The 24,988-nt window shown below is 38.9% G+C and overlaps 1 protein-coding gene and 1 long non-coding RNA gene across 3 annotated transcripts; both read left to right on the top strand.

Moving 5' to 3' along the window:
* Positions 1-1,171: 1,171 nt before the first annotated feature.
* Positions 1,172-24,746, top strand: SLC25A30 (solute carrier family 25 member 30). 2 transcript variants are annotated; one of them, XM_075199732.1, is made up of 10 exons: positions 1,172-1,275; positions 7,422-7,511; positions 10,654-10,801; positions 12,724-12,818; positions 13,885-13,970; positions 20,119-20,214; positions 20,334-20,458; positions 21,023-21,155; positions 21,437-21,517; positions 22,463-24,746. In XM_075199732.1, exons 2-10 carry the CDS (start codon positions 7,448-7,450, stop codon positions 22,502-22,504), a joined length of 870 nt encoding a protein of 289 aa, XP_075055833.1. In that variant the 5' UTR covers positions 1,172-1,275; positions 7,422-7,447; the 3' UTR covers positions 22,505-24,746. The 2 variants fall into 2 exon arrangements, with proteins under 2 accessions (XP_075055833.1, XP_075055832.1); XM_075199731.1 differs by lacking the exon at positions 20,119-20,214 and having other exon boundaries at positions 1,197-1,275.
* On the top strand, positions 15,245-18,690 carry LOC142141342 (uncharacterized). The gene is made up of 3 exons (XR_012688650.1): positions 15,245-17,056; positions 17,872-18,017; positions 18,634-18,690. It is a non-coding gene; the product is annotated as an uncharacterized LOC142141342 (long non-coding RNA).
* Positions 24,747-24,988: the final 242 nt, after the last annotated feature.

Below are 24,988 nucleotides of genomic sequence, written 5' to 3'. Positions count from 1 at the left end.
TGGTGGAAAAGAGACGATCTTCCACAATATTGGTTTATGTTGGTTTAGCTGGCTGCCCTGCTCTTCGCCACCTATATAAAAAAGGTCCAAATTGTTGATAGAAATTGTTGATAGAAATTTTGATAGATTTTGATAGAAATAAAATAATAAAAGAAAATAAAAATAAATAAAATAGTTTATAGAAAATAAAATAAAAATAAAATAAAAATAAAAATAAAAATTAATAACAAAATAAAAGGACCTTTTTATTTCCAAACTTAAGTCGGTGTCCGTGTCTTTATTTCATGGTTTCTAAGTATGGTGTAAGGTAACACAAAGGTGGTTTTACATATGGGGGGGGAATCAACACTATGCATTTTAATGCCTGTCTCCCATCTTCTTTCCCTGATGCTTAATACAGCTCTGATATAGATATTTTACATCCACACTGAAGAAATATTTTTTCTACATATAAAGTGAAGTTCTTTAACTCTAGGACAATCATCGGCTCTCCCTGCTAAGGTTGGCATGGTGGGACTTGTAGTCCCCCCATAGAGCCACGGGTTACTCATCCTTGTCTTGGAGTAAGGACGAAGAAAATCCATAAACACTGTACTCCAGGAGCATGCTGCGTGTTTAGGCGGCTCTTAGCAACTCTGAGCATGTGGACAAGCAGTGAAGGGATAAGGTTACAGAGACCTTGAATGTCTTCCTCAGATAACAACGCTGCAGCTACGCCCTGGCGCTGTGTAGATGTCAACTGCTATAATTTTGCATTTTACATTCTGTGCTAAACTTACATCGGTCTCTCTACTAGAACTATGTCATCTAGTGACACTATCCGTTTACCACTGTGTAATTGTGCACGAGCCGCTCCTGAGGCACCAGACGTTCTATACATAGTACAGAGATATTGAGGATTATGTAAGTTCTGATCCACAGTCTCCGCCCACAAATCTACAAGACTCCGCCCACCATATTGTTCATTCTCCATTCACGTGTACTTTACAGCCGTTCCCCGCTCCGTCATCCAATCATATCACTTCTCGACCGGCGTGTGGGTGGAGCTAGTCACGCAGCAGACTGGTCTCTGGTTCGCTTGTGTAGGCGATGTACTGGCAGTGGTAGGCGTGGTGCAGGTTTGTTATGGGCGTGGTACAAGCTGTGGTGGGAGGAGCGGCCAAGACTGTGGGCGTGGACATATCCTCAGAGTCTCCAGTACACAGAGGAAACGTCTTTATTGCAGTGCGGGTAGATCATCGGTCAGGCCTGGAGTCCGGATTCCGCACACAGAAGGTATGTGCATGAGGGGGGCGCAGGGACCCAATGAGCGCCAGACGCTATATTACGCAGTTCCCCCCTTGTATTCCCCGTCACCGGAGCGGGCGCGGGGCTGGAAGGGCGCCCTTGTGTCACGTGGCGATGCTGGGACTAGTTGTATCCCAGGGGCCGCAGTGTGAGGTGTCTGGTGACCCCGGCGGGTGAGGGGGACCGCTGTGTGCCGGTCTCCTGCACGGTGTATAGGTGTCTGTTAATGTTGTAGCGCCAGCATACGTCGTAGCGCAGCACAGTTGAGTCCTCCCACTTGTCATACTCCAGCATGATATACGGTGGCTCCTGGCGGCCTGCCCATCAGAGATGCCACTAACAAGAGCATGGTAATGTCCTATTCCTACAAGACCACCTTCCCCCAGAGCATCTGTAATATATATATGGACCGTTTTAAACACGAATTATATTCTGATATTATGAAGTGAACCTCGCAGACAGTTGGTAGCTCTGCTTTAGTGTCCGTAAGAATAGCCCGTATGATAAGTGTAAAGGTTCTGTCAACTTGCAAATTGATTTTCTGTCCTATATCTGGCACCATCTGTCAGACATTAATTTGAATGGCTAAATGAGGCAAGACTGTAAATAACATGAACGCATTGTATGTACAAACAAGTGCATTATGTGCTTAGTCCCTAATTAAAACTGCTGAATAAATGTGCTTCTTTTTTGATGCTTTCTTGCTGTTGGTTTAATAGTCCATGTAATATGGTTGGTCTGTAGATGGCATTATTCTGTCAGCTTTAAGTGCACCATTGAAAGTGGGACTATATTATGTTTAGGGGATTTTTAAATATTGCTGCAAATGATTAAACTAAAGAGTTCTTGGTCTACTGCACATCATTCTTACCTTGGGAATCTATTTAGCATTTCTCACTGTTTTAGTGAAATTGATTGAAGTTGAGATTCTGCTAATGAAGGCTTTGCAAGCACACTGACTGTTGTAGGACACTGTTGTGTCCCATATAAGGGAACATTTGACTGTTGAGGATTCTTTCCTCTTCCACCATTAAAACCAGTTTGACCACGATGGGCTGATCCCAGAGGACAGATAAGTAATTTAAGCAGAACCCTGGCTACATTTCCTTCCTGACCTTGCTGAAGGGCTGTGGCATTCCACTTAGTGCCTGTGTCAGCTGATCCCCAGCAATTTAGTGTATTTTGAAATAACTTCATCTAAATCTCCCATATTCCTCAATCTGCTGCTGCTCATTCCAACATTTGTTTTAAATACATAGGATCATACATTTTTGTAAGCACATTATTTATGTGTAAAATGCAATTGGCATGCTTTTCTAACACTTATGCACACAAATTGTGATATTATATATAATATCCTTGTGTGTGTGTCTATGGCAGACATTTTACACCTGTCTGAGCTAAAAAAAATATTTTACTAAATTTTACTTGAAAGTCTACAGATAGTCTACAATATTCTATAAAAGTGGAAATACAAGTAGTTTGTGAGCCTGTAAAGCGTGGACAAAATTTTTAAATGTTAATGTGCTTTTATATTAAATAATGGCAAATGTTAAAACTATATTTTGTGGTAAAGCATATATTTTGTCTGGTTGTGAGATTTAGTTACAGATGGTAGCTTTCCTCTTGAGAAGTATGGGTATCTGTCCTATTTATTTATATAATCTCACTTATATTTGGAGAGCCATCATCTGGCATGAATTATTTTAACTTTGTTACTCCCAGTTTGATATGTGGAGAAATATAATTTTTGCTGGTCTGTTGTGCAGATGAGTTGTGCTACATGAAGTTGAAATGTGTTGATTTTATTATACTGTTCTTTTTGTGTAAGGACGAATTCGGATCATTAATTCATTTAGGTTGCTGGGAGTTTTGTTTCCTGAACAGAATGTACCTGCAGGGTGTTGCTTGGCCTATTTACATAGAAGTTCAAGTTGCCTATTGCAATTAAGTCCCTTAATAGTTTGTGCTTATGCTTTTAGGAAGGCATATAAACAAACTCTGTATCAATTACATTTTATTCTTGCACGCACACAGAAGCAAGAAGGTGAGACACAGGATATGTAATAGTGGATGAAATACTGTAGTCCAGTGGTTCCCAAACATTTGCAGTTCGCGGCACCCTTAGGGTCTCCAAATTTTTTCAAGGCACCCCTCCAAAATAATTACCGAGCAGTCCTGTTTTAGAAGTAGTTGGGTCAAAAAATTGTAATAAGTATTTAGGTCACGACAGAAATACTTATTTAGTTGTATGCAAAAATGCCCCCTCTGCATCCAGACACTCTGCCCCCTCTGCATCCAGACACTCTGCCCCCTCTGCATCCAGGCACTCTGCCCCCTCTGCATCCAGGCACTCTGCCCCCTCTGCATCCAGGCACTCTGCCCCCTCTGCATCCAGGCACTCTGCCCCCTCTGCATCCAGGCACTCTGCCCCCTCTGCATCCAGGCACTCTGCCCCCTCTGCATCCAGGCACTCTGCCCCCTCTGCATCCAGGCACTCTGCCCCCTCTGCATCCAGGCACTCTGCCCCCTCTGCATCCAGGCACTCTGCCCCCTCTGCATCCAGGCACTCTGCCCCCTCTGCATCCAGGCACTCTGCCCCCTCTGCATCCAGGCACTCTGCCCCCTCTGCATCCAGGCACTCTGCCCCCTCTGCATCCAGGCACTCTGCCCCCTCTGCATCCAGGCACTCTGCCCCCTGTCCCCCTCCTCCTCTGCCCCCTGTCCCCCTCCTCTCCTGCCCCGCGCCAGGCGCCAGCTATAGAAAAAAAGAAAGCAAACAGAAACACTTACCAATCCGCGCGGCGCTAAGACCCAGCAGCCTCCTCTCTCGCGCAGCTGTCACTGATGTCGATATTCAGTGACAGCTGCGGGAGAGAGGAGGCTGCTGGGTCCTAGCACCGCGCGGATTGGTAAGTGTTTCTGTTTGCTTTCTTTTCTCTAGGGCTGGCCCGCGGCACCCCAGTGACAGCGCCGCGGCACCCCTGGGAGCCGCGGCGCACACTTTGGGAACCGCCGCTGTAGTCAGTATTAATATTAGTAATTCAGGACAAGATAGACTCCAAGTAGACATGTGGCTATTATCTATCCAGAAATGCGTAATATTTTTTTTATGTTGCACTTCTTGTCATCAGTATATTATGGGGTATATTTATTAAACTGCGGATTTGAAAATGTGGAAATTTTGCATATAGCAACCAATAAGAATCTGCAATTTTTTTAGACTGCACTAAAATGATAACTAGAATCCGATTGGTTGCTATAGGCCACATTCCCTATTTTTCAAACCCGCAGTTTAGTAAATATACCCCTATGTCTGCTGCAAACTCGTTATAGACTGGTGAAATGCATTAAAAAATACTCGCTTTGACAGAAAAAAACAATATTTGCAGAACAGTGAAACAGCACCGTAAACCCATAAATAATATAAGTATCAATATAAGTGACTATTGAGAACAGATGCCATACATCAGTCAGTAGTTATAAGTATGCTAGGTGTAGAGACAAGAGGTGGCTTCTACCAGTGATTGTTTCAGTATACTATTATCTACAATAGACAGCCGTTTGCCACTGGTGTAGATAAATGCACACAGTGCTTCTTTGGCTTCTATTGTAAATTAAGACCTTGTTAAACATTGTTAAAAATACAGTGTGTTTTCAAAAATTAATAAATGTTAATTGAAACCCCACAAAATATCTTCTTATTGTGATGTGTTTTGGGACCCACTTGGTTCTTTTTTTCAAAGAGGAATGAGTCAGTACTGAAATATCTTGTTTTATATGCTCTTGTTATGTATAAACTATTCTGTTCATCAGTGAACCGGCTAATTGGTCGAGTGAGTTGCTTTAAAATCTATTCTTCTCTTTGTATTAATGGTCATTGTTATGTCACCATACATTTCAGGGAAAACCAATAACTTTATGAGATAAGGAAAAAGAATAACAAATGTTCTTAAATATGTTGTCAATATTTATTGTTATTAACATTTATCTATATAGCGCCAGCATGTTCCCTAGCTATTAACAGTTGGGAACAAACATCGTAATAAAACAATACTGGTTAATGCAGACAGAGAGGTTAGAGGAACCTGCTTACAATTTATGTGATAATGGGAGTTTGATACATGAGGGTAAGTGCTACATGTAGCATATTGGTCCAGCCAGACTGCAAAGGTAAAAGTGTGTAATGGGCTATCTGTTCCAGTCACACAGCAATGTTGCTCAGGGGGTTGTTGTCTTGTGTGAACTGTGTAAAGGGTTGTAATAGTGTACCCTAAGGAGGATAAGAGGGTGGTTGAGGATTTTTATAAGCTAGCCCGGCGGTTCCCAAAGTGTGCGCCGCGGTGCTGTCATTGGCTTGCCGCGGGCCAGACATAGCAAAAAGAAAGAAGACAAAACTTACCAATCCGCCGGGACCCTGCAGCCTCCTCTCTCCCGCAGCAGCTGTCACTGACGTCGATATTCAGTGACAGCTGCTGCGGGAGAGAGGAGGCTGCAGGGTCCCGGCGCCCGGCAGATTGGTAAGTTTTTGTCTTTCTTTTTTTCCTATGGCTGGCGCGCGGCAGAGGAGTGACAGGGGCAGTGTTGGGGGACACAGCGTGACAGGGGCAGTGTTGGGGGACACAGCGTGACGGGCAATTTTGGAGGGGTGCCTTGAAAAATTGTGGAGACTCTAAGGGTGCTGCGAACTGCAAAAGTTTGGGAACCACTGAGCTAGCCTGAAGAGGTGGGTTTTCAGATAACTCTTGAAGATTAGAGGAAAGTATTGTTGTCTGAGGGAGGGAATTCCACAAAGTGGGTGCAGCACGGAAAAAGTCCAGTAACCTAGAATGGGAGCAGGTAATGAGTTTGGATTAGAGATGCAGAACTTAGGTGTGGTGAAGTTTTGTTGATGGCCTTGTATTATTTTGATTATCATTTATTTATATAGCAATTACACCAAATACTCAGTGCTGTACAGAGACTATTTGTTGAATGACAAACCATACATCATTCCCTGCCCTATTAAAGCTTGGCGGTTAAATACACACACACACTATTAATTTTGTCAGCCGCAGTAAATTAACATGTTAGTATGTTTTTGGACTGTGGGAGGAAACTCGCATAAACATGGGGAGAGCAAACAAAAGCCACACATATAGGGGTCTGGGAAGGTTAAATACCATAGTGCAGTACAAATTATAAATTAACTCTAGCAGAAAGATGCTCAAAAGAGGCACAATTATTGACCCAAAACTATCTGTGTATTTCAAAATGTCATGTCGAAGCTATATGAAAATGTTGTTCCTTGATTAATTAACAATGTAGGAAAACATTCTCCCCTTTCCCTGTTTTTGTTTATTAATTAATTTTTTTGTGTCCCAAATTTGTCTCTGCAGTTATATAGATTATTTTTCTTTTCAGAAAAAATATATATATAAATTTGTGGTATTGATGTCAAAATATTAGCCCTATACAGTATTAACACCTGTGGGTAGATGCCCTTAAACAGTCTTGACTTCTAAAGATCATCTTGTACAGAGTATTCAAAGTATGTTCTCAAACACTCCTTTGAACAGAGTGTACTAAATACTGAGCATTAACTCTGCACTATTGTAATTCATGTAAAGTGAATATCCCATAGATTGTAAGCTTGCGAGCAGGGCCTTCTCACCTCTTTGTCTGTTTTACCCAGTTTGTTTATTAGTTTATTATGTTTGTCCCCAATTGTAAAGCGCTACGGAATATGTTGGCGCTATATAAATAAATGATGATGATGAATATCAGCAATTGTGTGTACAGATCCATTCAATTACATTATTTTTTTTTCAACTATCTGCTTTAAAGCGGTTTGTGGTTCTTTTAAATAAGAAAAACAAAAAAGCGTTTGGTTTAAATGTCCTTGTGTATGTCACCATGGCTACAGTATTGAAATTTCATATACCTGCAAAATTAAAATGTTGAATTAAAATAGTCTTAGCCCCAGTAGAATGTTCTTATTTGTTTTTTTTTGGTTTTTTTTTCATTTCTATTTGCATGTTGGTAAAGAAGTCTTAAAAATATAATAATTTGAAACCATATTTAGTGCACAGATCCACACAAACCACTAAGGTCTAATATTTTCTGTAATGTGGCTGAAAATGTATGTCTTGCAGGCAAAATTGAGACCTCAGAATTGAACATGTCTGCCCTTAACTGGAAGCCATTTATATATGGAGGTCTGGCTTCAATTACGGCTGAATGTGGTAAGTTGTGTGTTTGTTTGACATATAGGTCTGACACATTTGAGGTAATTTAATAAAGCCTGTCCTTTTTTGCCAGCTTGGCTAATCGGAAGTCACCTCTATGCTGCCCAGTCTATTATGGGGAGCGAGAAAACATCTGTAGAGCCACAAGTGCGAGCATGCCTTGGTATCCAGGGCTCAATGGGGCCAGTACTGTAACTGTAATAAATAAATAGACGCCCACAGCATGTTAATAAACACTCGCCAAGCCTTTGTTTTTTTGTTTTTTTTTACTGGTGCACTATAGGGCCCAGCAGGGCTGGAGGCTTGTAGATCTACAAGTGCATCACACTTATAGTTGTGCAAGGGCTTGCTGGGACCATTTGTGCACCAGCAAAAAAAATTTAAAAATATTTATCATCAATTGACTCCTTATTACCCCACATACATGCTACCACTGGTGTAGGAACAGCTCTAATGCTGTCAGTACAGGTGAGGGGGGGGGAATGTAGTTCTGTGCTGGATGAGCTAGCACTGATTTATATTTTGACATAAAATGCATCAATCTCTACATAAGGCCCTATATTTATTACTCTACAGAACTTATCTAGCTTCTAATTCTCATAGTAAAATCAATTAAATGAATATCTTGTTGGTAAGTGAACTAACTCATCCATACATTTTTAATTTATATTGAAGGTATTTTTTTAATGGTTATTTTAGAGACTTTTATATTTATTGGTTCAAATTTGATTAATATGCATAATGCTCAGTTATTCATCCTCGGTTAACCTATTAACCCGCTATTATTATTATTTTTTCTTGACATCTCTTATAAATTTTGAGTAAACACCACTGTGTTATAGACATGTGAACTACTACTCCACTGCAAGCTTATCCTTTCTGCAGCTCCTTTGCAGTGATATGTGGGTCCTGCCTTCTCTGACCAGATACAAGCAGTTCTACCAGAGAACTTACTGGCCTTCCAGATCTTGCATTGGCTTTAATAGTTCCACTTCTTGATTTGCATAAAATGTGAACATGATTGATTTTTATAATTCATTGATGTAATATATTATGTTATTTGTCCGTTTGATGCATCACTACATAGCTTACCTTCTATTTCAAACATGTCACAAAAATATTTCATAGCATAAAATAAATTGCATGTATACAGGATGTATTTTGAACAGTGAAATTGATATGTGACTTGTAGAAGACTAATGCTGTGTTCCCTATATCTTTTTCATGTTACAAAGTACTTGTTGGGGCATTGTCATGTAGGTTCTATGGCAAAACCAAAATGTTAAACAGTACTTATTATAGAATATGAACAGTGAAAATAGTGAGCAATGGCTGACCTTTATAAAAGTTGCATTGAGATTTATTTTTGGTCAGAAATAGGTAAAAGTAGCAGTGAAAACTAGTCTGAAAAGTTCATTGATGGCCCTGGCTACATAAGGCTCTCTGACACTATCTGCAATAGCACTTCTACCCCCAGGTATCTAGAAACATTCTCCAGAAATACTGGACTGACTATATGAAGAAAAACGGATTACATGACCTTATACTGCTTGTAAAGACCTAATGCATACGCCTTTTTACAGGGCAACGTTCTCTGTTAAACCTCTCTGCGATAAGATACAAATTTTAATGTTTGTGTGCTAAACAGAAATAGGGAAATCTTGGTGACAAGAACAGCTGGGACGCCCCATAATCCTGCCCTTGCTAGGGCTGATGATTAGCGTGGCATCATTCTACGTGGTGGATGTGCAGAACAATCTGTCTTGTAGGGAAATATGAACTTGTGAGCTTACAGTTTGTTTTGGATCAACATTATTCAGCATCTGTCGCACCAGTGATTTTTCAAGTCCCTGAGAGGTTGTCTTCGAGACTTCTGTTATAGTTTGATAAGGTACCATAGCGATCGACTTCATTTGTATTTTCACCTCCTGTGGTATAATGTTACATTCCCATTATGGAAGTGGCTATTGTCTCTACAACTATTTCCTCATTACTTCCACTGAACTATCATGCAGAGACAGGTTAGATTGTTTTTGAATATTACTTACACTGGTCTTGTGTGCTAATCTGCGCTAAAACAATAACAACCAGGTACTTTCTAGGATAGTAAATGAACACAAATGTTTAGCTACTGTGTATGTCAGGGGTGGGCAAACCAGTCCTCAAGGGCCATAAACAGTTCATGTTTTTAGGATTTCTTTAATCATGCACAGCTGAGTTAATCTATTTGGCTGGGTCAGTAATTATCCCAGCTGTTTCTACAGACAGAAATCCTAAAAACATGAACTGTTTATGGCCCTTGAGGACTGGTTTGCCCACCCCTGGTGTATGTAGTGCAGATTTGTACCTTCGAGAAATGATTGTAAAACCTTTTTATATTCGCATCCGTTTTGTTTTCATTCATTGCCATTTTTTTCATGATGTTGACATTCCCTCACTTGACAGTTTAAAGTTGGCTTTTCCCATCAACATATTTTCATTTAATAGTATGTGAAAATGGCTTCTGTACTGCTCCAGCAGTTTGTTTAAAAAAATGCATACATCTTCTCTTTCTTTTTTTAAATAAGAAATGGGGTCACGTGTAAAGTATCAGTAATATCAGATGTCCCTTTCTCTTTTTTTATTGTCACAGATAAATGAAAAAGTAATTATTGTACATTTAAACTAGTCCTGCATTCCGGTTAACAAATGTTATGTATGTAAGGACTGATATGCATTGTTAATATTTTCATGTAATATTGCAGTTTTGATCAAGAGCTGTGTGTACAATTGATCTAGTAAATCATGTAGTGCGAGTAGCGATTGATTATATTCAGCCAATTTGCAGGTTACAAAATGATAATCTCTGAGAAATTTGACTACAAGTGTGCACTTGTTAAGACTCAAATTACTAGTTTGCATTGCAAATGCTACTACTTGTGGTTGCTCAATGACAGTACATTTGTGCCAGTAGGAGTCATTGGCCAATTTATTTTTCTTTTCTGACTTCAGTGTTAATTGGATTTTGATCATTTAGAATGGTCACTTGTGACATCCAATGGTTGGACAATTAAGTTGAAAGATGCCTGTAAAAATTTGCATTTGTTATGTTTGCATGCAGTCTATAAGGAATATTTTATTTTTTACCATTCCTCCAAAGGCACTTTTCCTATAGACTTGACGAAGACACGTCTTCAGGTGCAGGGTCAGGCTAATGATGCAAAATACAAAGAAATCCGCTACCGAGGAATGCTCCATGCACTTGCTAGAATATGCAGAGAAGAAGGTTTGACCGCACTGTATTCTGGGTAAGTAGTATAATCCACTCTTGGCTGTATTTACAATGTGCTGTACACATTGGTGTTTGCAATGTCTTTACAGCATATAAACCAGAATGCATCTGCCTATTTAATGTGGATCTGCAAATGTGTTCAATCTGCATTTTTTTAAAGTGTTAATCTTGTTTAGGTCAAACCGTCCTGTTTTATCTCATGCTTATGTAAGCATATGTAAACGCTCCCTATAAGCATCTTATTGCGCTCACAATTTACTCATTCATTGGAATTAAGTCTTTTCACCAGTGACATGCGTCTGATGCACTGAAATGAAACAAGCGCTCAAAAAATGCAACTTAAATGCATGTTTGTATATATTTGTCTCATTTGCTACAATGAGGTTTTATGTTTACATGAGCTTAACTGGAGCTAAAAACTCATCTAACATCCAGAATCTTAATATATATATATATATATATATATATATAGCCTGATGGGGAAAAATAGGTGACAAATTGTACCAAAAAGAAATGCTTAAATTCTAGTTAAAGATTATATATAATCCTTGCCCATGGCTGACATATTATCTTTTTCTGAAATATAATGGCTCATATATCAGAGATGGGGGACGACGACGACGACTACATTTTATGCACGTACAAAGCATCACATATTGAATTTTGTATTGTAAACAGTATATATGAAAAATGTCTTTCTAAATACAATGCTTTGCTGTGAATGGAGAAGCTGCAGGTGTATTAGCAGGACACATGCTCTCATTCATACCACGTCTCATGTTTGCACTGCTTACAAAATAGTCTGAACAACATCCAGACACCAAACTGACCTTTCACCTAAATCTCCAGGCTGGGGTCAGTGTCTGAATCGATCTGGTATTTGATATTTTTTTTTCATTCTATTTGGACAATCTAACTGTAACTTCCAGCCATGGCTCCGCATATGTTATCATACATTTTCTGACACATCTTCCAGGTCGTAGTATTGTCAAACATGATGTTTCCTGGCAAAATAAACAGAACTATGAACGTGGGCAAACAATGCATGGAGATTTTTATGGTTTGCTTTTTTTTTTTTTTTGTAAGAAAACGTTCCAAATCATCTCTTCTGAATAATTTTTATGTATTTTGTCTCCTATACCTTGCAATGATTCATAAATGGTTATACATTCAAAAGTAATGCAAAGATGCAATCTCTATATAGTGCCATTCACCAGGCTCCACCAGTTCTCCCTTCTGTTAGAATCGCTACATCCCAGACACCTGTACTTCTCTGGTGTTTTTTAGATCAGTGAAAACAAGGAAACCTAAGGAGTTGTCTATAAAGTGTAGTAATAGTTTCCCTCATCTGGGTGGGTGGTGATGTAAAGTATTGGGTAGTGGTCTAACAGTGCATCTGAGAAACAAACTCTGTAGTGACTACATTAGCCGGTGAAAAGGAATTATGTGGAGCAGCGGAGGAAACTATTCCACCAATCGGCTAAGACTGGGATTCCCACCACTAATCATCTGAGTGATAAGTCGCTACTATTTGTTTGCCAATATGTGGAGAATAGAGGTTTTGTTTTTAATGGGATCGCACTCATTGTGGCACTTTGTCTTTCTCCATGTTCCTCTTCCTCACTATTCACCAAAGTACATCTAAATATGCAGCTACTAATTTGAGCGTTTGACACTAGCTACAGATAAGCCAATTTATTATACTGCATTATATTCAGAGTATTTGTATGTGCGAGAGCCTAATATTAGTAAACTTTTTTTTTTTTAGATGCTTCCTTTTGTTTTTCCGTGTATGTATATTTAATATGATAAACTGACATAATATATGCCTAGTCACTATAACGTGTCTGAAATGATATTCTATTCCTATTTTTTGCAGTGCAAATTCATCATTTTTCTAATTTGATATGCACTTTTTATTTCTTCACAAATATGCAGGATTGCACCAGCAATGCTTCGCCAGGCATCATATGGCACTATTAAAATTGGCACTTATCATAGCTTGAAGAGGTTATTTGTTGATCGCCCAGAAGGTGTGTATGATGCTGTTGCCTAGAAATTTTCTGAAATTGTACCTATCAGTGTTATGCTTAGCAGAGAGCCAATGTACCATATAACTAGGAGTCTGAATATGGTCAAAGTACAAGTGCACAACATAAGACAACTGAAACGGGTAAAATATATGTGAAATAGAGGCACACAATTCAGTTCATATTAAGAACAGTATATATATATATTACAGGCAAGTAATGTTTTTATAAAGTAATATACAATGTTCTGTGGTTCTTGTTGGTTTTTTTGTAGTCAGAAATATTATATTGGAGCTGGACAGAGAAATAACCTTACCACCTCCAGTGTACTGCAGTTACTGCCGCGTTTAACTACAATCTGCTTTTTTTTTTTTTTTTAGCATTTATAAATCTGCCTCTTGAGAGGTGCCATATGGATGGGCAAAGGAGACCACCTTGTGGATAGAGGGTGTTATAGACACTATAAATACATGATACTGCTCCATTTCCCCATTCTCTGCATTCCGATTGGCTGCACAGAGAGACAAAGTTTAACATGTAATACTAGAACCTGGCCAACAGGATTATTTTAAGAAAGGGGGAGGTAGATGCAGAGACTAGTAGGTGTTACAAGACTGGATTGTCTAGGAGCACCTGGAACTCCGAGGTAGCCATTCTGTCCACACATGCAGTGATATTGACAAATTAAAACGGCACACACCATTGAGGCTGAGGGAGAAAAGTAAGAGATAAATGCATTCTCATTATATAGACTATCTCGCATGTAATTTTGCCCATCCCTTCTCTGCTCCAATCACTGCAGAGCTATGCATGGTTATGGTCCTAATTTCATTCATATCTCGTGTGCATTATAAAATCTATTGTACAATCTTAATGTGTTTATGGTGGTGGGCATGGATGTGGGATAATACAATATGGGAAGGTGATAAAACCTCTGCAGTTGTGCTGCCCTAGGCCTATAAGGCTTTGCCACATTTCCTGTCCTATAATACTTTGTTTGTTGCTATTTAATATATCCATAAATCACTATTATTCATATTTGAATGTATTGCTGTTCTCTCTTCCATAGATGAGACATTGGTCCTTAATGTATTTTGTGGTGTCTTGTCTGGAGTAGTTTCTTCATGCATCGCCAACCCCACAGATGTTCTGAAGGTAATGTACTAAGCTTGCTCCATGGGGCAAATTTAAGGACTTGACAGTTGTGACGAGTTGAAGTGTCTTTATGTGATGAAGAGCATTTTTCTTATGCGTCCCAACTGTAGTATTAAATTTTTTATTTATTATAAAGGAAGAATGCTAGATTTCAAACGGGAAAAGCATTCACATATTTGTTTATTATATTACACAAAGGCAGAGATTTGACAGAGGTGCGAGAGAAAATGAGCGTAAATTTCTACCTTAATTACTGGCAGTGTGCACAGCGTGATATACACATCACCGGCAATGGAATCTCCCCCAGATATTAGATAAAGTATTTGCGTGATATCAATGTATGTAATGTATATGTAATGCATCTGTAGTAAAAGTGTTTTTTTTAAAAAAAAAAAAGGATTTATCAAATTGTGATTTGTTCTTAATATTTAAAGTCTAGTTCAGTAATGTGCTTTATCTGGAGTTCAGGCCCACACCCTTTATTTACTATATTGGAATATGTGACGGTAGACCTCCAGGACAAGTACCCATCTGGCACATTGTGCAGTGTCTGTTACTGATTGACAAGATTTTATATGGGTAAATGGTAAAAATAAAACACTGATTTTTCCAGGGTGGAAGCACTGTTCTCAGCACTCTGTCATTTCCCAATGGAATAATGGCACTGCTGAAATCACCCATGTAATAATTGTTGCTTGATATGAGTTGAAACACAGACTACTTGCTAGTTAACATTTAGAGATTTGAAACGAGAGCACGGTTTCTTAACCCTTTCTTCACATACAACCAGCAGGTCATGTTATAGCCATTTCTTTAAAGGGACATTCCACCTTCGGAAGACACTATCTTACCAGGCAGTGTTTTGGGTGGGTTATTTTTTTTATTATTTTTGTGGAATAACACTACAGGGCTGCTGTGTTAACTCAGGTCATTGCATTGGATATATTATCTTGTCACACTGAAGGAAAATGTATATAAAATGATCTTGGATGAAGAGAATGATTAAAGGTAGAGTTCTCTATTGCTTGTGCTCAGGTGAACCAAGAGTAGGCTGGAATTCTTTTTAGACATGCACACAGGGGCTAAATTACTGACCTTGTATAGGAGCAGAACTTACATGAAGGGCCTGATTCATCTTTTTCATTTTTTTTAAAATCAAGCATAAATTATTTGCCCATATTCATGTACAAGCGGATATCAAGAAACGTTTCCATTTGAATCTGGGTATAACAGTGGCGGATCCAGAGTGGTGGTGGGGGGGGGGGGGAGCGCGATCACTGCCACTGCTGCTAGGGGGGTGGCGATCCTGGCAATCGCCCCCCCCAGCAGCAGTGGCAGTTCACTATACTGATGATCCTGGCGGCTGACAGACAGGCAGAGAATCCTGTCTGGCCGTGCTTATTATGTTTTAACACAATCGGCACGGCCAAGCTGCATTATCTGCTTACCTGTCAGCCACGGGGACCATCGGTATAGTGAGTTGCCACTGGAAGCCCCATGCTTCTATTAAGAAAAAAAGGGGGAGAGGCACAAATCGCCCTCTCCTAAAATAAAATTCTAGGTCCGCTTCTAGGGTAAAAGTATTCTCTAGCTATAAGTTACTTGCTGTATGCAGACTGACAGAACATACTGCAGGATACGCACATAAATGTGTGCAATAGCAAGTCCTATCAGAATACATGCCAAGAAAACCCAATATCTATTAAATACATTAACTCTTAAAATCCCCCCACCTAATTTTTTTAAAATATATTTTTAACAATAATTATAGTATTTTCTTTTTACACAAAATACGTAAATCAGGATGTTCCTAATGTGTACTGTACATAAAATGCATTCTGGCATTTTCTCCTACTCGCAAACGCATGTTCTAACCCACACACATGACCGCCATCACTTACAGCTGCCCTGTAACTGGTGCAAGTGATACGGCTAAAAAATACGTACCTGAGAGATGGCCAGAGCTTGAATCAGACGATTGTGAGAGCTGTCTACCTCAGCACACACTTTCTGTACAATGTCTATGTGCACCCGCCCTTCCCTCCCCCATTCCCATTTTCAAAATGTAGGCAGATTGTGCTCACTGGCACAAAAATCTATTTATGAGCATGCACAGAGTTGGGTCAGTTGATGAATCAGGACATAAGTGGCTAATTACATTGAGGTGCAAAATGTGCACTAAACCATAAGAACCAATGTTCTAAATGAGTTCTAGGGAAACGCTGAACACAAACTGATGGGGGTGCTATGATTTAGTGCAGAAGTGTCTTGTAGTATCTAGGCCATGAAGGTTGGGATACTTAGTGTCACCAAGCACTGTTGCAAAGATTTCTAACATTGATTATTTTATTTGCTCGTAGAGGAGAATGCAGAGACATTTGTTTGTGTATCAGTCTGCTGAGGCTACCAACAAGCTAAAGGAGTTGTGTGAATATGTCCTCCCACCATGTTCCAAGCTATTGTATTCAGGTCCTGATTTATCTTTCTTGTCCACAAAGTTCCTTTTTTTGTGGTTCATTATTGGAGTTGGCTTTTCTTTGTCTTTGTTTTTTCGTTTTCTACCTCCATGATCACAAGGGGTGCGCACAAGCCCAGACCTCAGGATCACTTTCTGATTATTTATTTTTTGTTTTGTATGTCAGATTTTGTGACCCAGGTGCATTGAATAGTGTCATCTTAACCTCAGGATATCCAGCAGCCTCTTATCCATATTATATAAATATGCACATTAGAGAAATATATAAAGGAACACTATAAAAAGTGTCTATTTGTTTTCCATATTTTTAATTTATTTATTTTTTCTCGGCTTCAGTAAATGTGTAATAACACCAGAGAAGGGACAAATCTGTTTTATATAGACTTCAGCGTTTCAGCTAGTGATGGTTTGAGGCACAGTTTGACTGGACCTGGGGCGGAACATGTAGAAGGAGCCACCAGGCTCGCCGTGCCTCTGTTATGTGTGGTGGTGTTTTTTGTTTTTTTTTTAATTGTAGTTGTGTCTTTTCAAAAGCTATAACGAAAGTAAAATGAACCATAATGACTGAAGCACCAGTGAAGCCATATTCCCTGCACACTCTGTGGGGGAGGTTAGGGGACTGCGTATAGACTGTTACTCGGTGGCATGGACTAGTCACTTTCTGACCCTGAGGGTCAGTCTCCTGACCACCTCTGAAGAGAGCTGCAACTTGGCGCCAGTGCTTGCATAGAAGATAGCAAAGAGACTGGTATTCAGTGACAGAGATTTTGCCCTGTTCTGCACAGACACCGGTGCCATAGACGAATGGGGAGATGGGAGAAGATGAAGCACAAGAGGAAAAGTTGTAAGGGTCACAAGGGGGAAGTGAGTAGTGGAGGTGAATGATAGAGACGGTGGGGGGGATAGAAATGAGGTGTAAAGTTAGACTGAGACATGAAGTGTGAGAAGACAGGACAAATGTCCACAATGCTGAGACAGACATACAAAAGGGGAGGTGCAAATAAAACAAAATTAGAGCCCCAAGTTCCAGTAAACATGTTGTCTACGTACAGTGGCACTGGCTCTGATCTGGTTAATTTAATTTAGCCATGACTCATTGGTTTGTAACCCTTTCACCACTGAGGACATTCTAATGTCACTGTGCTACCCCACACTTACCATAGGCACAACATTTATTATTGTTAATTGTAATGATTATTTCATCATAACTGCTAATTGTGGTGGTCTCAGGGCCCTAGGATGAGTCCCAGGAAATCCCAATAGATTTTTCAAACAGGTTGAGATCCCCAGATTTATAAAATAGACTCTAAAATGACAATTTTGAAAGCGAGATTGACAGGGGAAGAGTAAGTAAAGCCTGTATTTTACATTAATATATTAGGTTGTCTATTATTTGGCTGAACAATATACATATAATAACTGGAGTGTTTATACTTCAGTAAATATAGCCACCATGCTTTCTTTCACTCCTCTGCAGCAGTTGACCTCTTGAGGAAGGTTATTTACTGACTAAGCAGGCATAACTTGAGTGACAGCTTTTCAGATATGTTGTACTGCAATGTATTGTGTAGGTCATACTTGCCAAGTCTCCCTGAATGTCAGGGAGACTCCCTGAAATAGGGGTGATCTCCCTCACTCCCTGAAGAGTCTGGCATTCTCCCTGATGCTGAGCCAGTACAAGACGTGGTTGGCTTCGCCATCTGTGGCATGATGACACAGTTCAGAAATTGTGTCCTATGTCCATGTATTGATGCCTATGGAGGTGGCCATTTTCATGGAGTCCAAGATTTAATCAAAGACTGACAGGTAAGAAAGCATGACTTCAGTAATTGAGACAGAAATGTAAAAGACACTTCAGTCTCTAGAGATTCGTTAGCTGCTTCTCTTTAACGCATAGTTGCCTACTCTTCTGGAATGTCCGGGAGACTCCCGCATTTCTGGGAGACCACCTGGGAGAGCAGGGCAACCTCCCGGTTCTTGCCCCGGCAAAAGATAAGTGGCGGGAGGGCTTAATGATGCAAATATCGCGTCATCTTAGCCCCCTCCTGTAATTGGCCAAAATTGTGACAACCATTTAGGGGGTGGGGCCAAAATGATGTGATTCATCAAGCCCTGCCCCCGCACTCCTCACACTTAACCCCGGATCTCCCTGAAGCCAAAAAGGAAAAGTTGGCAAGTATGGTGTAGGTTTGTTTTGTACACAGATGTATGGCATGTGATGGAAGCTCAAATGTCTCAATAATCCACTTATGGGGGAGGAACTTTATAGCTGTCACAGTGTAGTGGAAAGGGGAATACTGCAGTTGAATGATAACACTGAACAATGGATTTTACCTACTTTGGAGAGTCCCTGCTATAGCCTCCCCTTTACTGTAGTTATTTGTCTTGCATTATAATATACCTTTTATAGTAAAGTTTTGAGTAAGATCGTGTTTATTAGTTGGATTTTCTTTTTAAAACGTGTTCACTTGCTGTAACTTAACACATGTATTTAAATGAGCATGTTTGAAATCGGCTGTGTGCTTAAAAATAGCTATGGTGGGTTGTGCCTTCGAGGTATCCTAGAAGATGGATGACTAAATTTTGTAGCTCCAGCAGCTCCTGACCTAAAAACCCCGCTAATTGGCGCACAATTGCAAGGGTGTCAGTGATCATGCAGGAGAGAATCCGAACCATGGGCAGTGTGACAACACAGATTTTGAAATTTGGGAAGGTTGCTTTACTTTCTAGTTCTAAATTTGGAAGGACTTTGCTGTGTTTGAGTTCAGCATGTGACCAATGTGTGGAATGCTCTTTATCATTCAGCCACTGCAAACACGTGGTGTGACGTGATATCACTCTTGCAGTTATTGCTTGTATTCTGTGTTGGTCCTAGGGCATGGAGTTCAGGAAGTCCCAAGCAGGAACACTATGCACTATCCATGTATATGTTAGTACAAAACACTTGTTGCTCAACATCTGCTTATATTCCTGAAATAGCTGTCCGGAGGCTCGTCAGTCTGGCTGCAATCTGAGAACATGGTTTTATGTTCTCCTAAAATAATCACTCTGACATAAGTCTTTCCAGAATGTCCTGTTCCCAACTAGTTATATTATTCATGTAAATGAGGGGGGAGGGACAAAATGTAAATGTTCATTTTTTTTTTTTAATGTGTATAAACATATTTCACAGGATTTGAGTTATATTATATTGGGCATGTCCATAATTTCTGTTACTATAAACACTGTACTAGGAAAACAAAGTCTTCAATATGTGCTTCATATATTATGACCATAAAATTGAGGAATTTGTACTGACTTTGATATAGTTGTAATTATTCAGTCGTGTCAGAAATTGGTCTCTGCCATTAACTTTGCCATGCTTGATAATATAGTCAATAGAAGTATGCTTTGTTGTGCTTATTTAATCTGAAGAAAGCTATTAAATGTGATATTTTAATGATTATTAAATTGTTGCCTTTTTAATGGACATAGTCATGACATGAATCTTCCTGCTGGTAATTTCTTACAAAAATAAAATTCCTGTATGGTCACTCTTGCTTACACAATTGTACTGATATGTTTTAGGGATATATTTTTCCAAGGCTTCTATAGTTGCACATTGTTGTTTTGTATGTTTGTAGTGTAAGAAAGAGCTACGGTCTTAAATCTGTCCTTTTGTCTGATAACAAGATAAGGATGCAGGCACAAGGCAGTGTGATCCAGGGAGGAATGATTGGAAACTTCATCAGTATTTACCAACAGGAAGGGACAAGAGGGTTGTGGAAGGTAACTATCATTTCTTGTTGTGCCTCCCCCCAGAAGATTACTGAGAGCCATTTACTTTTATTAAATAGTGTGATTAACCTGTCATGTCTAATTTTTTTTTTTATTTTAATTTTTTTCAGGGGGTGTCACTCACTGCACAAAGAGCAGCTATCGTGGTGGGAGTGGAGTTACCAGTGTATGACATCACCAAGAAGCACCTGATCCTGTCTGGACTGATGGGTGACACAGTCTATACGCACTTTCTGTAGGTCCACAAGGGTTTTAATCTTCGTTTATCATTGCATACTGGGAATGATAGTGATAGATTCATTTAAAGGTTTTGTCTGCATTGGGGCAATCTTACCCGCTTGCCCTTCTTTGTAGCCATTTGTTTTAATCTCCTATTTGATAGCTACATTGTTCTTTGGTAAGAGCTGCTGGCCCTGGGCCAGACAGGGGTCCAACTGTTCATTCATTTGACATTCGGTGTACACATTCTGTTCTAAATCCTTAGTATGGCTCCAATCAGGCAGGTCTCATCACATCATCATAAGTGTCCCATGTGAGGATCGCCCACAATTATCTAGCTCTGAACACTGTATGCTAAGCTTCTGAGATTTTTGTTAGATAATAAATGGAAACTCCATTCTGTAGTATGTAGTACGGTACAATGAGTGAGACAAATTTAATATATATTGATAACTTTACAATGACATATAATGAAACAGAAAGCAAGCGGAGATATGGTAGTTACAATTTCAGTGTTTTAAGCACAAAAACAATATTGCCTTTTTTATTTATAATGTGTTGTGACATTGCTTTCACTTAGGTCAAGCTTTACGTGTGGATTGGCGGGAGCATTAGCTTCAAATCCAGTTGATGTTGTGAGAACGCGAATGATGAACCAAAGGTCAATAAGTGATGGGTCCAGCTACAAGGGCACCCTGGACTGCTTACTGCAGGTGCGTATATCATTTCTACTTCTATCAATCACTTCTTTACATTGCTTTACAAAAACGGCTATTTTGAGGATTTGATGGTATAAATTATATATAACAAAACCTAAAATAGTTTGTACATTATAACCGTTGGTGTTAAACATTTCAGATGGTTTTCCTTTTTGAATTGTACTTGACTAGAACATTCTGATTTGTTTCAAAACCGACTGTGTTCTTTGTAGCATTCTTACATGCAGGTTAATAAACAAGATTCTGTGTGTATGAACACTGATATTTCTTTTCAGACCTGGAAGAATGAAGGATTTTCTGCTTTGTACAAAGGGTTTTGGCCAAACTGGTTGAGACTGGGACCCTGGAATATCATTGTATCCTTTTCATTGTTTGTGCTGGAAATATTTGTCTTTACTCTTTTAGGTTTGTTGCTTTTTGAGTTTTCACTTGAAATCTGTGAATCTAATAGTTTGGCTGCATTCATAAAATATGGTTGCATATAATACAATCTGTGTATAGAGTGATCAGCTAATATCGCTCACAGTTTTTTAAATGTATTTTTTTTTTTTTTTTTGAGTGGTTGTAATTTTAGTTTCATCTGGTTTGGCCCCTGCCAGAAAGACTTGTTTGGCTAATTGGTAACCAGGCCTCCTGTGACTTACTGAATCCCAATTATTAGGTTTAGTACACTTCATCTGGACACAACTAGGTGGTGCCTGTGTGATTGGGCTCAATGTAAGACAATGAGAATAAACTGACGGGCAGGGAATGTTTTAATAAATGGACAATGGAAAAAGAAAAGAACATGAATTAAAATATCAGCATTTTGATAGGGTTTTTATTATGCATACAGACATCAGTCAGAAAAAAACCTTTATATAGGTTGATCACAGTTGTCTTGTTATATTTTGGTCTATTTAGACCGTAAAACTTACTTTGCAATTATAACTAGCTATTTCAGATTTATCTATACAGAAATGTTCAGTCACAGCTTCCCAGCTCATTTGAGCACACAATCCCCATATACTAATGTTGCCTCTGCAACAGATTGAGCTAACTTCCTAATCCCAATTAGAGTGTGTGGCTCCAAAACAATAGTGATCATAAGGTTCTCATTCAATTTGACCACCTGAGGACAGAAATCCAGGTGTTTGGGCATCATCTGTGTGGCCACTTATTACTTACTGTCTGGATAACAAAATAACATCCAAGATTATAAAGGGCACAAACGGAGGCTCTAAAAAGCCTATGGTATTGTTTGCTTAATTGCCAATGTTTTTAATCACCGGTCTAATGGTTGAGTCCTTAACATACTACAGTTCTTCATAACCTATGAACAGCTCAAGAAACTGAACCTATAATGATGTGAGATTCCGTGCAGCTAGTCAAGTCTTTTTTTTTTTTTTTACTGCTTGGAACCATATTGAATTTCAGACCTCTGCTCCAAACTCTTCAAGCTGTCACCGGAGAAATGTGTGTATTTATGAAGAGCTGTGACACTCTTGGCAGCCAGGTGGACATATCTAGCAAGGCGGCCTCATCACATTAAAGCATCGTTCCTTAGAATTATTGATTTTTTTATTTTTTTTTAAAGATAATTGTGGATGCTAATGCCAGAATGGGTGACACGCGTTATGTGGATTCCTTAACAGAGATTTATAAAGTTTAAAATCTTTATCCATTGATGAGGTGTTCACTAACAAATTCTATATTTTTATACATGTAAATTGACCTTTTTTTTTATGTCTCACAGCTCAGTTTTTGTAGAATGCGATTTATTGCTGTGTAGAAAAACAAAATGCCCCCCAATAAAACCCCCACCTAGTTATTAAACCATTACCATATTATAAAATGGTCTAAACATGTTAAAATATCTGGCTATTTTGTAACTTTAAGTTGTTACATTGTCCAACAATTCTGTTATTTGTTATCAAAATCTGTAAATATCTACAGACCAGTTCATGGACTATACATACAGTTTGTCTATCTATACATACCTGGTGTGTATCTGTAATGTTTTTATATATGTTAATAATGCAGTATCAAAATAAGTGATTATTTTATTACAAGGTTTACTTTGCTAGTTTATTGCAACATTTCCGTGACTGAATACTATTTCAGTTGCACGTCTACAGACACACGGAATGTAGTGCATCTAAAGGAATACACCATTATAGTATCAGGTTGTACCTTGGGCCAACAAGAATGTAACAAGACTCTTGTTCAACCTGTTTGAATAAAAACCCATTATTTGGTGGAGCCTGGACAGTTCCAGTAGAAGAAGACTTGGAGCCGCACATTCCACATACTGACATGCACAGTTATTTATTGGAAGGTGACATTTCAGGTCAAAAACCTCAAATGTACATTTTATATTTTATTTGTGCACAAGACACTTTGCCTATTCCTGCCAATGTAGTTAGACTGTTTAAATTGTTGCTTTGCTATGGCTATATGGACAAGTGTGTAAATTTACATCCCTTTCTCAGTCATGGCTACGTCATTTTAGGGTGCTATTGACTAAAGTTATGTTGTTGTTTGGCATTTTTGCTTATATATTTTTTTTTCATTTAGGGTTGTGTAAATATGTGCGAACTTATTTTAACTTTTTTTTTTCTTATTCAATGTGTATGTACATGCAGATTGTTCTCTTGTTACAATTCTTGTTTCACAGACTTTAACAAGAAGTAAATGACAATAGTTATCATTAGTTTCTGTTGTAAATAAAACGTAAGTATTTCCCAATGGGTGAGGGGAGGATCCTGTACAGCAGCTAAATAATTAAGGTTATGTTCGTAGTTTTGTTGTTGGATCATTAACTAGTGTCGCATAATAACGGAACTTGTGTTACAGATAATTTCACTTTGTAAGTTGGTCCTTTTCAATGTATTTATTTTTTGTAGTAAATGGTATGAAATTCTAAATATTGGCTGCCAGGAAACCCATTGTGTACTTGCAGTGGAGGAAGCGGTTTTGTGGAAATTCACCAGGAAGATGTAACTGTCTCAATGTGGCTTCTGGTTCTTGGTTAATAATTGGGTTACCTTCTTGTAAACAGTGGCTAGGACCTCAAAATGACTGACTCCTCTGTCTTTAGTCTACAGGTGCTATTCTGATGGTAACTTTGTCATTAGACTACATGTCAAAGTTGATATATTTTCTTTTTAAGTTGTATTATGAAAAACCTGTTGTCCTATACCAGTGTTTCCCAACTCCAGTCCTCATGCACCCCCAGCAGCTCATGTTTTGGGGATTTTCCTTGGTGGAAACAGGTGGGATAATTACTGACCCAGCCAAGTAGACTGTCACCTGTGCATGATTAACGAAATCCTGAGAACATGAGCTATTGGGTGTGCATGAAGACTGGAGTTGGGAAACACTGTCCTATACTAAACCATAAACTACTCCTAATTGCTGATTAGAGTACAATGTGAGTGGACAAGAAGTTGAAAGAGAATATAGATATGCGTTATTTCTACAGGAAATGAACAATCCATCCATAAGTGTGAATCCTGTTTCTCTTAGGTGTCTCGTATTCTACTTTCACCCTTTATGACCTTTCTGCCTAAGAACTGTTCAGTTTATGTAGTATCAACTGATATGTTGAGATAATGTCTGCGTGAATGTATACTGGGGTTGTAATGATGGATTCCCTTTCACTTTTATACATTTTGCAGAATTCATCTACACAGCTAGCACTGGATCTTATTGTATTTAAACAAATTCCATGTGTACAAAGGCAAAATAAGTTTGTTTATATAGAATGTAACATTCATCCATATAACTGTATTTGTTGTACATTTTAACTGTTAAACAATTTGATTTGTAAACATTGTTTTATAGAA

This window comes from Mixophyes fleayi, chromosome 2, assembly GCF_038048845.1.
Source record: "Mixophyes fleayi isolate aMixFle1 chromosome 2, aMixFle1.hap1, whole genome shotgun sequence".
Classification (NCBI taxonomy): domain Eukaryota; kingdom Metazoa; phylum Chordata; class Amphibia; order Anura; family Limnodynastidae; genus Mixophyes; species Mixophyes fleayi.
This window is presented reverse-complemented; position numbering and strand designations above follow the sequence as displayed.

Coding starts and splice junctions, on each gene's coding strand:
- SLC25A30 (XM_075199732.1), top strand. CDS start 7,448: ATGTCTGCCCTTAACTGGAAGCCATTTATATATGGAGGTCTGGCTTCA. Junction 10,802..12,723: donor TTGACCGCACTGTATTCTGG/GTAAGTAGTATA, acceptor ACAAATATGCAG/GATTGCACCAGCAATGCTTC. Junction 20,215..20,333: donor GGACAAGAGGGTTGTGGAAG/GTAACTATCATT, acceptor AATTTTTTTCAG/GGGGTGTCACTCACTGCACA.